Raw genomic sequence first — 12,359 nt, forward strand, 5'->3', positions numbered from 1 at the left:
GCAATGGATGTATTTGAAGCAGGTACGAGGTGCCATATTTCTCTTTTAAAATATCACCCTGAAAGCCAGCATTAGAATGGAAGTGACTGGAGGCTCCAAGGATACTGCAGTAGTCCAGGCAAAGGTTGATAAGGGCCCAGCCTAAGCCAGGTGCGATCACGAGAAGGGGCCAGAGAGACACTGAGGCAGAACTGACAGGAGGTGAGGATTAAGGGAGAGAGATGACATTGGGTCTTTAGCCCAGGTGAGTGGGGAGCTATGGGCCTTCACCGGGCTTCAGGGCACGTGTTTTTCAATGAATGGTCACAGGCCAAAGTTTGGGACAGTCTTTACTGGAGTTTGGAATGTCATAGCAATTCACCTTAATCACAGGCAGACTGGTACAATGAGCAGCAATGCTGGCGGACCCCCGGCAGGGGACATCCGGCCTACACGAGGAATCCTGCTCGCCCGCAAGCAGTACACAGGCACACGCACACACTCTTCTACACAAAGCAACACTCTCATGAGTGCCCGCTCACTCCGGGTGGGTGAGAGGCCAGGCGCCCCTCCTGCCCTGTCTGCTCTGGGGGATCCACTGAGCTGAGACTGAAGGAAACCACTTGAGGACCAGGGACGAAGGAGCTGGCAGCTGCAGGCGTTTTGCAGTTTGCGAGAAGGAGATCCGGGAGGATAGGAGAGATTGCCGGGGCCAAGCGAAGGGAGCCCCTCTGGGCCAGGGCATGGGGAGAAGATGCTGGAGATGGGGCGTGGGAGGGACGGGGGTGGGAGAAAAGGCCATCCGCTCTCCTTCACTCACTCCAGCCTCACAGCTGGGGCCAGAGTCCTGGGCATAGGAATCCTGGGGAACGTCGAGGGGTCCCCTGTGTCCTAGGAAGGCACTGAAATGGGGAGCAGATCCTGGAGGGCCTGGAGTCTCCCCCAAGTACCCCAGGGGGTAAGGAAGAGGGTTGACAGAGCAAGGAGGGTCTTACATGCTGGTTGTCTGGGGCAACAAGACTGGGGAAGCACGAACACTGCTTCCCACCCCAAACAAGGGGTGGGGGATGGGCTGAGATGCAGCCCCTCTGGCCGGCAGAGGGGAGAGGGCCAGAGCCAGGGCTTCCCCTTTGCTCTCCAGGGCAGTGAGTGGGAGAGCCTGGCCTCGCCCATGTGTCCGTGGGGGGTGGGGGCAGGAGGGGGGCACCGGGGCCTCCTGCCCCTGGGGCCTGGGCTACCAGAGCACAGCCCCGTCCAGGTTCCCGTAGCCCGGCTCGGCCCGCAGCCGCCAGTATGTGTTGTTAGTCACCCACCACTCCTTCCCGCTGCTGTCTGTCTGCCGCCTGGGGGAAGGGGGCCGTGGAAGAAGAGGGGTGAACATCCAGCACTGAGGCCGGGGCCCCGAGACGCTGCCTTACACTGCCGGCCCCACTCAAAGCAGGAAGGGGCTAGTGGGGAGGAGGAGGAGGGGGGCAGAGGCACCTGAAGAAGCGAGCCTGGTGGACAATGCTGTTCTCCTCCATCACCTTGCGCCTGTCTCGCTGAAGCTGCTCAATCCTTCTCTTCTGGGCCTCGGCGGCCTGTATGTTCCCCTCCTCCAGGTACCTGAGCATCCAGACTGCAGTCAGCGGAACTGCCCACTCTCAGAAGCCCCCAAATCCAAGGCCACTGGACCTGCCCGGTTCTGCCCCCAAACGGGTCCCATCTCCCTGAGGCAACTCAAGGAAGGAAGGACACAGTCCCAGGTCTGGGTGGAAACCCACGTGGGGAGGGAGGAGCCCGGAGCTTCCGGAGCGGCACCCGCCCGGCACTGACCTCTGGTCCGGCCGGAGCCGCGTGTCTGTGGAAGGCAGGGACCGCTTCAGCTCCGCCGTCAGCTCGTTCAGCTCCAAAGCAAACTGAGTGAAGCCGAAGTTTCGCTCATAGTTTGGGGGCATTGAGTCTAGGGGGAAGGCAGGGGGCTGGGGCAGGTGGACTGTGCACAGCTGCCCTCACCTCTGCCCAGCCCGCCCCAAGCACCCCGCTTACTGGGTTTCCAGATGCACTGACCGCCCGGCGGGGGTCCCCGGTACAGCCCCTCGGGCCACTTCCCGAAGAGTCGGTGGAGGACGCGGCCGCTCCGGCTGAACACGGCGCCCTGCACCTCGTGGATGTTGGAGCTCCAGTACTTGGCCTGGGGTGGGGGTGGGACAGGGGGCTTAGGGAGGTGTCCCCTCCCCTTCCCCGGGGCGGACAGGTGGGGCAGGGAGGCCACCCACCTTGCAGAAGGTGATCTTGCAGTGGCAGGAGCTGTCCTGCGTGTTCCGGATGAGCACCTCCCCGTAGTGCTCAATCCAGCGCTGGCCGCTCAGGATGTTGTGAATGCAGGACGTCACCTTGTTCCACTCAAAGTGGTCCCCAAACCTGAGAGAGACAAAGCATGGCGGGGGGCAGCTGGCCGGCCCTGGGGAACAAGTGCCACCCTGAGCCGGGGAACGCCTGTCTCATCAGAGCAGGTCGTGCGGGTCTGGGAAAGGAACCCTGGGGTCCTGGTTCCAGCTCACGGTCCTTCCGTGAAGGCCGACATATTTACGAAGCAAAGCAGCTTCACAGAAAGTATTCAACTAACACGTCTCCATCTGCTGAGAAAGCTCCAGAGCGCCTAAGTCACAGGGGTAAAAACATAGACGGGGTCCATGTCCCTGGGATATATGTCTGTTCACATATATCAGCCTGTTTACTCCCCACTTCTGTCGAATATTACTTATTACTCTTATTTTATAGACGAGCAGACTCAAGGCTCTGAGGCGTCAAGTCTTTTTGCCGCTTGTCTAACTATTAAGTAGCAGAACCAAGACTCCCACCCAGGACTTCTGACCCTGAAGTCCAGGGTCTTCCCCACCCCTGCACTGGCCTCTGGCTGCAGTTCCCCACCTATAACATGGCTAAATGAGGGTGCTTCATACGTGGTTTGTGAGCAGTCCTGAAATCACTTCAGAATCATTTTAGGCGCGTGTGTGTGTGTGTGTGTGTGTGTGTGAGAGAGTGAGTGAGTGAGTGAGTGAATGGGTTACGGTGCACTGACTTGAAGTCTCAAATGCATTCCTTACTGTGAGTCATGGTTAAAAAGTGTGAAAGCCACTTGATCAGATGGCCGTGATGAGCCCTTCCAGCTCTAAGACTTTTCACCTTTCTTTATTGACAACTGCTGTTAACCCGGGTATAAATGTACAGACACTGCCCCACCCTGAGCAGCTTCACACCAGGCCTCTCTCTCCTGTCCCTCCCACCTCCCCATCCCAGCCTGGGGAGGAGGGCCTGTGGGCTGGGCCTGGCTGCCCACACTCACCTGGGCAGGCTCACATTGACCATCCCCACAGGCACAATCTCCAGGGATTTGCCCCAGAACTTGTTCTTCCACTTCATGTCTGGAGTTGGGTGGGGGAAGGAGAGGTAAGACCAGAGAGTGTTCCAGCCCCTCCCCCATCTGCGCTTCACCCCCAGCCCCATCCTTTACCTTGCCAGAATATGAAGTTCTCAGACTCCGCATGGCACGCCGAGATGGGGGGGTGGTGGGAGACCTTGATGAGCAAGGAAGTTTTCTAGAGGCTGCTCCTGAGGACCCTGGGGTCTGCTCCTGACCCCAGGCCCCCAACATCCCTCACCCCATCCCCAGTTCCCCATGGAACCAGAAGACCAGTTCGTTCCAGGTCTCTTGTCTAGGTGTCCTTGGCCACCACCCAAATTCCATCTCCCTCTCCTTTCCCACGAGGCCCCTACGTTCTCCCTTCTCCCTCCCTCCCCTCTAGGGCCCTCTGTGCTGACCCTGTGCATGGTGCCCTCCAGGGACCCTGCCCAAGCCCTCTAGCAGTGACAGGTGGGGCCTCCACCCATGCCCTGCCTGAAAGCCAGCCCCCCCAAGAGGACCCTCTTCCTTAATCATCTTCTCCCCCAGAGCTGATCATCACCCTGCGATCTCCACAACACACCCTTGGAAAACCTCGGCCTTGCCCTCATTAGAACAGCCCCCCATCTGGAACCTTGAACTCAGGGACCCCACAGCCTGCCCTCCGTGCCTCTCCCCATCCCCTGGTGCCCACCACTGCCTGAGTGTTCTCTACAAAGTGCAATTCTAAGCATGTCACTCTACTGCTTAAAACTCTCCCGTGACTCCCCGTGGCCTTCAGGATTTAAAAACCAAGCAACCAATAGAGCTGAATAACCTCCTGTGAGCTTCCACAATCCCAGCTCTAGAACATGGTACAGTACCTCCTTGTTTGAAGTCTGTCTCTCCAAGGAGCGGGGAGCTCCCCCCTTGACTGCCCAACTGTCGGGTGTTCTCGCCCACGACCCGGCCCCTTGAAACCCGGGTGTTCCCCGGCCTTGGCCACATGGCTGCCCCGACCAGCCCACTTCTTCCAGGGCCTCACCTGCTCACTGATGAAGCGGAAACCTCGGTCAGGCCGCTCGCACTCGTAGGTCTCCCCCAGGACGGGGTTGAAGGGCTTGCAGCCCGCCCGGTGGTACGTGGAGGAGTAGGCTGACACTGCGAAGGCTGCGATGTACACCTGCAGGGGGCGGGGCGCCGGGGGGTCAGAGGAGATGCCGCCCCGCCCCCACCCTACCATGAGCCAGGACGGGGGCCTGGGGTCGGCCCGGTAGACTGGATCCTGGGAGGCGGCCGAAGCCTGGGCGGGGCCGGGGCGGACCCACCATGCGCTCGCAGGGGTCGGTGGTACGGCTGGCCTGGTCCAGAAGGCTGCTGTACTCCAGCTCCTCGCAGAGCCGCTGCAGGGTGCTGAGCGGCTCATTGAGCTGCACGGGCATCGACACCTTGGACAGGTCCTTGCCGATGTTGTTCCGCAGGATGTTCCACAGGCTCACGTCGGCCCCGGGCCCACTGGCCGCAGGTAGGCATCGGCGGCGGGGTGGTCCCACGGCTCCTGCTGGAACACAACCCCGGGGCCAACCCCCCTGTCACTCTGCCCTGGGCACCTCGCATCCAGGCCCATGGCCTCCCGAGCTCCTGAGGTGCTCCTAGGTCTGCTCGCTCCCAGGCCCCAGGCTCGACTCACTATGGGGCAGGCGGCTGGGGGCTAATTCTTTTTTTTGGTGGGGGGGCGATGGGGGGTGGTGGGGAGTGGTTAATTCTTGATGAGCTCCTGGGGATTTAGGTGAGCCGCAGAGTTAAGAACCAGAGGACAGTTCCCACTGTTGGACACAGACTCCCTGCACCCCAGAAGCCCTTCCTGAGTCTCACCCTTGGCTTCTGCTCCGTTTCATAAGCACAGAAACCAATGTCAAAATTATTCAGCCCATTTTATAGATGAGGAAACAGGCTCCAAGAAGGAAAATGACACGTACAAAGCCACACTGCTAAAAAGCGGGCCCTTCTGCTTATCAGGCCCATGCAAGCCTTCGCAGAAGCCCAGAGTGGAGGCTAGCCCCAGGCTGAGCCTGCCCCACCTCCAGGGCCGCCCCTGGACTCAGCACCCGAAGCCATTAGCCCACTAGTACTACAAGGGACTACTTCCCAAGGGGCCGGGGCCTAGGCCTGGACAAACCCCGTTGCTGTGCCCACCTCCAGCCCTCCCTCCCGCCCGTCTGGCTGGCACCTTTCTGACAGCGCTCAGCTCCCCTGAGGTCGAGGACCTCCTCGGACAGGCTGGTGGTGACTTCACTGGTGCACGACGCCTCCTCCTCCTCTGAGCCCTGGGCCAGGGACAGATGACAGGCTGGGCAGACTAGGCCTCCCCCAGGCAGCTGGACAGTGCCCAGGGCCTGGCAAGAATCTGCCCAGCTAGCCCTTTGGTGGGAAGGGGAAGAGAATATATTTGGGAGGGTCTGAGCCCTAAGCCACTGCCCTGGGAGGCCTGGCATCATGGTGTGCCCCGCCACCTTGGGAGGGAGAGGGCCTGGCCTTACCACTAGCAGGGAGACGGCTCAGGGACTTGGTGGGACACTAAGGGAAGGGAAGCTGGGGATTACTGGGATTCAGAGTCAGGAGGGTGAGCGTCAAGGGAGTGCTAAGGCTGAAACGAGGTCACAGAAAGATGGCGGGGTGCAGCTGAGGCAGCATGTTCAGTAGAACCCATGGGGATGGAGCACATCACACTGGAAGGACGGTCCCCAGCAGAGATTTCTACGCAGGGCCACACGAACCCAGCAGATCTGGACGTGTTCCCAGGGAAGTGGCCGAGGTGGTCAGAAAGGACTTGGGAGTCTACAGGTTCCAGTCTCCCGGGACCCCACCCCTCTATTCCCAGGGTCCCTCACCTCATTCTCAGAAGAGCTGGCAGACAGGAGAACCTCACAGGCATCAAAGAACTCTGTGTGGGAATCAGCGAGGGAAAGGACGCTGCTCTGGGACAGCTGGGGGGTCAGCTCTCGCCCCTTCATGTACAGAGCTTCTTGCTGTGGGAGCGGGACAGGTGTCAGGCCCAAGGCCCAGCCGGGAGAGTCAGGCAGGGCTCCCCTCGCCTGACAGCTCCCTTGTGAGGGAAGTGTGACTGGGGACTTTTTCTATCTGAGTCTGAGACCTGCTGAGCAGGAGAAGATGTGGAGGGGAGCGAGTGTAGCGGGGTAGGAAGGCCTGGTGGAAAGATCCCGGCCTGGAAGTGAGGAGACATGGGCTCCACAATAACTGCTTACACTGCCTGGGCACTGACTCTGAGCCCGGCTCCAAGCCCTTTGCGTGTATCAACTCCATCAATCCCAACACTCACCCTACCAGGTAGGTGCAATTATTACCCCCACTTTGCAGATTAGGACACTGAGGCTCTGGGTCATGAAGCCAGCATACAGTGGAGCCAGATTCAAACCCATGTAGTACGGGAGCCTGGGCCCATCAGTTAGATCCTTTGAGTCTCAGTCTCCTCATCTGTGAACTTGAGGGTAACAATCACTGCCTCATGGGACTCTGACTTAAAAGTAAAAGCACTCTGCACGCTGTTAAGAAATGACCCACATGTGGCTGCTGCCTGTGTTCCGTGAAAGGGGCTGGAGTTTCAGGTCTGAAAGCCAACCACGCCTTCACTTCTGCTGAGAAAGAAGGCCCAGAGGAATGGTCCCCACAGCCCACCCCGGCTCCCACCTCCTCGGGGTTGAGGGAGCTGAAGGAGTCTGCAGTGGTGTCGGAAGACACGGACAGCGAATGGAGGCGCCTCGGGCCGGCTGCGGCCTCAGAGACCTGCAGGGAGAGGGTGAGGGCACAGGTGCCGGGATGGGGCGGGTGAAGCCCTCCCCAGCCTGCCAGGCACAGCCTGCCTCCTCCAACCTCCCTTCCCGGCCCAGGTCCGCGACCACCCCCAGGCCTGCAGCCCTCGGGCTCGGGCCCGCTCCTCCCACTAGCCACCCTGCCCCCAGCCTCACCCCCAGCCTGGACGGCTCCGAACCCTGGTGCAGGTCCCTCAGTCGGTCCCGTTCAGTGGTGAGGGCGGCCAGGACACTGCTGAGCGAGCTGTGCACTGTGGGGGCAGGCCGGCCATCAGACTCCCTTCCTCTCCCTCTCCCTCTCCCCGCCTGCCCCCAGCCACCCCCAGGGCACGCACTCACCCTTCTGAGCCAGGGCCCAGAAACTGCGCTGCACGTGGGCATAGTCTGGGGGTGGCAGCCCGCGGGGGCCCGAGGGGTCCCGGGACTCCAGGTAGCGAGACAGGTTGGGAACAGAGCCGTGGAGACGACCCACCTGTAGGCGAAGGGGAGGGTTTGAAGGGCGCAGCCTCCTTCAGAGCCTCCCACCCAGCATCTCGGGGCCCACACCCCAGCTCACCCGCCCGATGGTGTCGTCCTTGGCAAAGCTCTGTGTGCACCATATGCGGCTGGTCCGCTTCCCCTTCTTGGGTCTCTCGGTCGTCACCGAGGCCTGGCAAGTCGAGGTGAGGGAGTTTCAGTCTCAGGGTGGGGAAGACCACCAGAGCCGGGAGAGAGGCAGACGGTCATGGAGGAGGGCGCACAGACACCAGCATCCCGGAGGCAGAAGACCGACAGCCTGGCAGCCGCCCGGGCACAGGAGGAAGGAGGGGTCGCTCCAAAGGGGCAGAAAGACAACCCTGAGGCGGTCTGGACACGGTGGGGAGGGGCAACGGGGAGATGGTGGCTCTCCAGGAAACCGCAGCATATAAGGGGGACTGGGGACCTGTCCGGGGAAGTGACGGAGATGAAGACAGCGAGAGCGGAGAGAGCCCTGGGCGGGCCCCTTCCTCCTCCCGTGGACCTTACCTGGTGTGTGGGGATAACAGGGGCTGAGGGGATCCGGGGCAGGGACTCCAGGCTCTGGAGGAGTCTGTGGAGTTCCTGGAGCTTCCCCTGACACTCAGAGAGCTCTGTGGGAAGGATGAATGAGGAAGTCCCTCTCCCAACACTGGCCAGGCCCCCCAGTCTGCCCCTTAGCTTCCCTTCCTCCTCCAAAGACGTCACCGGCAGCCACGGAAATCCCGACACTGGCTGCCCTCCCCCCACTCACGAGCCCAAAGCAGTTCCCAGCTCCCACCCTTTGGTCTGGCCTCACGGGAGTGCCCGCACCCCAATCTGCACTGTCCCCAGACCACACCTTACCTCGGCCGCCTCCACACAGGCCAGGGGGCTCCCACTCTTGCTCTCCCCCCTTGGTTTGCATTTCCCTCTCCCAGGCCAGCAGCACAGCCTGCAACTCCAGGAATCCGGTTCTAGTCCACACCCCTTCCCTGGCACTACTCCTCAGGACCCCTCCCTGCGTTGGCATTCTGGATCTTCTTTTTCATGAGTCCTGGCCCTGTGTCCGGGTCTGTCTATATGCCTAGAGCACGAGCCCCACCATTCTCTGTAAGCCTGAGGCTCCCCAGGGCAGGGCCCTAGGAGACCTGATCAGCCTAGAGGCGGAGGCTGCCTCCCCCATCAGACTGGGGCTCCCAGAGGCAGGGATGGAGGTAACATTTTCTCCTCCTTGTGACTGCTGGTGCCACCTAGATGCAATAGCATGGGCCCTCCCCACGGAGGCGCAGTGCCAGGGGCCCCTCACCATGAGAGCAGCGGTCTAACCCATCACTGTCCCTCAGCCAGGAAGACACCTTCTCCCGAGGTCCAACCCCTGGCAGAGCTGAGGCACTACCCGCTGCCGGAAGCTGGGCACCAGGAACCTGTGGGGTGAGTCAAGGGTCAGGAAGGTGCCTGCCTCCCTGAGTCTCATCCTGAATCCCCACATCACCTGTCGCTGCCCCAGGGCCCATCTTACCTTCCGGTGAGTGGTGCTGGGCAGCAGGCTTCGGGGCACATCCAGGTGCTGGGCCAGGCGGTGGGCACGCAGCTGAGCCACCCAGCTCTGGAACAGGTCCTGGGATTTGATCTGCAGAGGTGATGGAGAAGGGGAGGGATGCATGAAAGGAAGGATTGCTTTCTAGGGGCAAGAAGTTGGGGCTCTGGTCCGCAGGCAGGCAGGGTCTCTCCCTATAGCACACAGCTTGTGCAAAGGTCCCTCGCGGGGAGGCAGGAACAGCTTCTGCAGGTGTCCAAGCCTTCAGCTCTGTTCCTGTTCACACAACAACCAACAGGGCCAGTTTGCCATTGGCTATTGTACATGGTAGGAACTCCCTTCTGGTCAAACTCAGACAGACCCTCGACTCCTGTCCCTCTCTCCTGTGTGCCCCAGTGCCTCTGACAGGCTGGGGGCCAAGCCACCACCTGGCTCCCAGGGACGTCACCTTGAGGTGGTAGATGTTGTCTTCAGTGTCAAGGTCAATGCGCTGGGCCTTTTTGTTGATGGACATGACCGACAGTCGGACATCAATGGAGCCATGGAGCTTCCCCTTGGTGATCTGGGGTGGAGAGATCGGAGGGGGACTGGTTTTAGGCCACCAGGGCCACCATCACTGAGGTCATGCTAGGCTCAAGGGCCAGGTAGCAGGTTCACCCTCATGCCCAAGTCACAGTATCAGCAGGACTTGTCAGTCGTCCTCCTGCGCACAGGACACCCCGCTACGTCAAGTCACAATCTGAGCTCTAGGCAGTCACAGACTGAGGAAAACTTTTCCCACCCTCAGGAATCTGCGAGGCTGAGAAAGGAGCACCTCCTTGGAGAGAGCCTGGGTGTCTAGGCCTTTAGTTCCTTGTTCCTGCAAGAGCAGAGGACAAGGACGAGGATGATAAAGCTCCCATGTCTTGGGTACTTATTTTATGCCCGGCACTGTCCTGAGAGCCCTCACCAAGACAAAGACTCTATAAGTGGGTGGCTGCACTCTGTCCACCGTAGAGATGAGGAGCTGAGGCCCAGGGAAGTAACCTGCCCGAGACCCCACACCCAATAATTGGTGTCCCTGGGATTCAGACCCTGCTCTGGGGGATTCCAGAAGCCCCCTGCCCGCGCAGGGCACTCTGGGGCCAAACTCCTCCCTCGTCCCCCAGCCGAGGCCCTGACTCACATCTTGCCGAGTCGTTGCATAGTGAAGGATCCCATCCTCGAGCACAAAGTATCTCTGTGACGTTGCCCAGAAGGGACCGGGCCCGGGGGGCAGAGAGGAAAGGATGTGGGGAGAGAGCAACCATACAGAAGTTTCTTCTGACGCACGAACACCCTGTACCGCCCGGCAACCCCACACACCCCCGTCCGGCGCCCCCATGTGGCCCCTCCCTTTGCCCCGCCTCCTTACCTTGTGCCAGCCCTTCAGAGGCCACTTCCTCTTCTTGAGCAGGTGGCCTTCCTGCCTCTCGGGCATGATACCCTCTGCCCCCAGCCGGCCCCGAGGCTCCTCCACTACCTCCCACAGCTCGGAGGTCTGCAGTCCAGGACAGAGTCGGGGAGCGGCCAGTGAAGCGACCACCTCTGCCTTTTTCCCCTGGGGGCCAAGCTCGGCGCGCCCACTGCCTGCTCCCCACCCTCAGACCTGCTGGGCATTGCTGGGCTTGGCGGACTGTGTGCTCTCAGCCAGGGAGGGAGGGTCCCGCTCTTGGAAGTCCATGGGGAAGGGAGTGGCCACTCCCTGCTGAGGACGTAGAGAAGAGTGGAAGGGGAAAGATGTCACCTTGTCCTGAGGGGGCCCTTGAAGCAGAGAGAGACCCTGTTAGCACAGACTCGGCTATCACCTTCCCCACCTCCAGCCCCTCTTGCACCCTCTGGGATGAGAGCCCCTGAGCACATCTTCTGCTCACCTGCCACACCTCTCCCAAGCCTGTCCCCATCCCACTCTGGGCAGGTCTCCGCGCCCGCCGCCCAGAGAGGTGGAGCGCGCAGCGGGCAGGCCGGCGCCAAAAGAAAACCTCGAAAAGTCAGCCCTGCCCCACCTTCGGCACTCACGCATTCCCCAGCTCCAGGAGACCCTCCTGTGCTTTCTCTGGAGGATTCCCTGGGGGTAATCAGAGGTGAGGCGGGGGAGGGAAGGAAGAGGCTCCAAAACAGGACAGAGGGATCCAGAGACTGGACAGTGAGATCTCAGCCCAGCTCCTCTCCCGCCAGGACCCCTGTGACCCCAGCACCACGGCAGGAGGCTCCTCGGCCCTCATCCCTTTACAGAGCCCCCCAGCCTCTTGACCCCAGCGCCCCACCAATTGGCCTCCATATCCTCTAGTTCCTGGGCTCCCATTCTTCTGCCTGAGGAAACTGAGGCCTGAGACAGCCCGCATTTTCCCCTGTGCCTCCCATCAATAGCCCCCTTAGGATGCCCACCTCGGACTCCCTGTCCCCCCGTGCCCCAAGCCTCCTTTCTTTCATCCCCGTCCCTGGGGCTCCTGAGAAGTGCCATCCACCTGGAGAGAGCAGGGGACGGGCCATTGGAGACACATGCCGAGGACCGCACAGGTCCGGCAGCAGTGCCCACAGGCGCCCTTGGCACCAGCCCTGGTCATCCTGGCTCCACGGGGAGATCAATAATGCATGAGGCTCTGTGTGTGTGAGACGGGGGAGGGGACCGGAGGGGCAAGGTTGGCCTGAGGCTGGGGAAGCAGCCCAGATCTTCCGGTGGAGCTGAGGCCAGGAGGGGACAGGGACGTGGTGGGGTGCGGGTGGCCAGGAGGTCAGGGCAGAGGGGCCTAGGCTACCGGAGGCTGACCTGGGGGGAAACTCCTACATTCAGCCACTGAAAGTTAACAAACTCTGCCAGTGCTCTGGGTGTCTCTGTGCCCTTCTCCTGGCCCCGTGGGATTCTGGCCCCTCACTGCTTGCGGGTGGAGGGGAGGCTCTGTTAGGAGAGGGTGCAGGTCGAGGGGAGCCAGGTGGGTGCCCCCTTTCCACCTCCATTCCCGCCCTCATCTCTGGAAGAGCAGACCCGCCGGCTTCAGGTGAATGTCTCCTTCTTGGGGAATGTCAGCTGATGCCAGCGCGGCCCCCTTACCCCAGGGTCCATGGACACCAGTGCTCCTTGGCCCGCGCACCGCTCCGCCTCTGAGTCACCGTCTCCGAGCCGCCAGCTCCCTGCTCATGGACCTGAGCAGTG

General features: G+C 61.2%; 1 protein-coding gene across 7 annotated transcripts; it reads right to left on the reverse strand.

The window, feature by feature from the left end:
- Positions 1-312: 312 nt before the first annotated feature.
- OSBPL7 (oxysterol binding protein like 7) lies at positions 313-12,359 on the reverse strand. Of its 7 annotated transcripts, none has more exons than XR_014014053.1 (25): positions 12,196-12,359; positions 11,594-11,673; positions 11,225-11,273; positions 10,815-10,969; positions 10,581-10,706; positions 10,353-10,406; positions 9,636-9,749; positions 9,170-9,280; positions 8,957-9,074; positions 8,179-8,282; positions 7,730-7,822; positions 7,513-7,645; positions 7,330-7,424; positions 7,052-7,147; positions 6,235-6,372; positions 5,574-5,670; positions 4,672-4,904; positions 4,389-4,526; positions 3,476-3,539; positions 3,308-3,386; positions 2,238-2,382; positions 2,008-2,152; positions 1,795-1,877; positions 1,462-1,584; positions 313-1,322 (listed from the first exon to the last, which is right to left on the reverse strand). XR_014014053.1 is itself a non-coding variant. In XM_081220198.1 (25 exons), the coding sequence occupies exons 2-25, from the start codon at positions 11,636-11,638 to the stop codon at positions 1,214-1,216; spliced, it is 2,688 nt and encodes an 895-aa protein (XP_081076324.1). In that variant the 5' UTR covers positions 11,639-11,673; positions 12,196-12,359; the 3' UTR covers positions 313-1,213. The 7 variants fall into 7 exon arrangements, 6 of the variants coding, with proteins under 6 accessions (XP_081076324.1, XP_081076323.1, XP_081076325.1 ...); XM_081220198.1 differs by having other exon boundaries at positions 1,795-1,921; positions 4,672-4,901; XM_081220197.1 differs by having other exon boundaries at positions 1,795-1,921.

The sequence above is a fragment of the Mesoplodon bidens genome, assembly GCF_964165515.1.
Source record: "Mesoplodon bidens genome assembly, chromosome: 19".
Classification (NCBI taxonomy): Eukaryota; Metazoa; Chordata; class Mammalia; order Artiodactyla; family Ziphiidae; genus Mesoplodon; species Mesoplodon bidens.

Coding starts and splice junctions, on each gene's coding strand:
- OSBPL7 (XM_081220197.1), bottom strand. CDS start 11,638: ATGAAAGAAAGGAGGCTTGGGGCACGGGGGGACAGGGAGTCCGAG. Junction 4,905..5,573: donor AGCTGAGCGCTGTCAGAAAG/GTGCCAGCCAGA, acceptor GTTGTGTTCCAG/CAGGAGCCGTGGGACCACCC. Junction 3,540..4,388: donor TCCGCTTCATCAGTGAGCAG/GTGAGGCCCTGG, acceptor TTGCTCATCAAG/GTCTCCCACCACCCCCCCAT.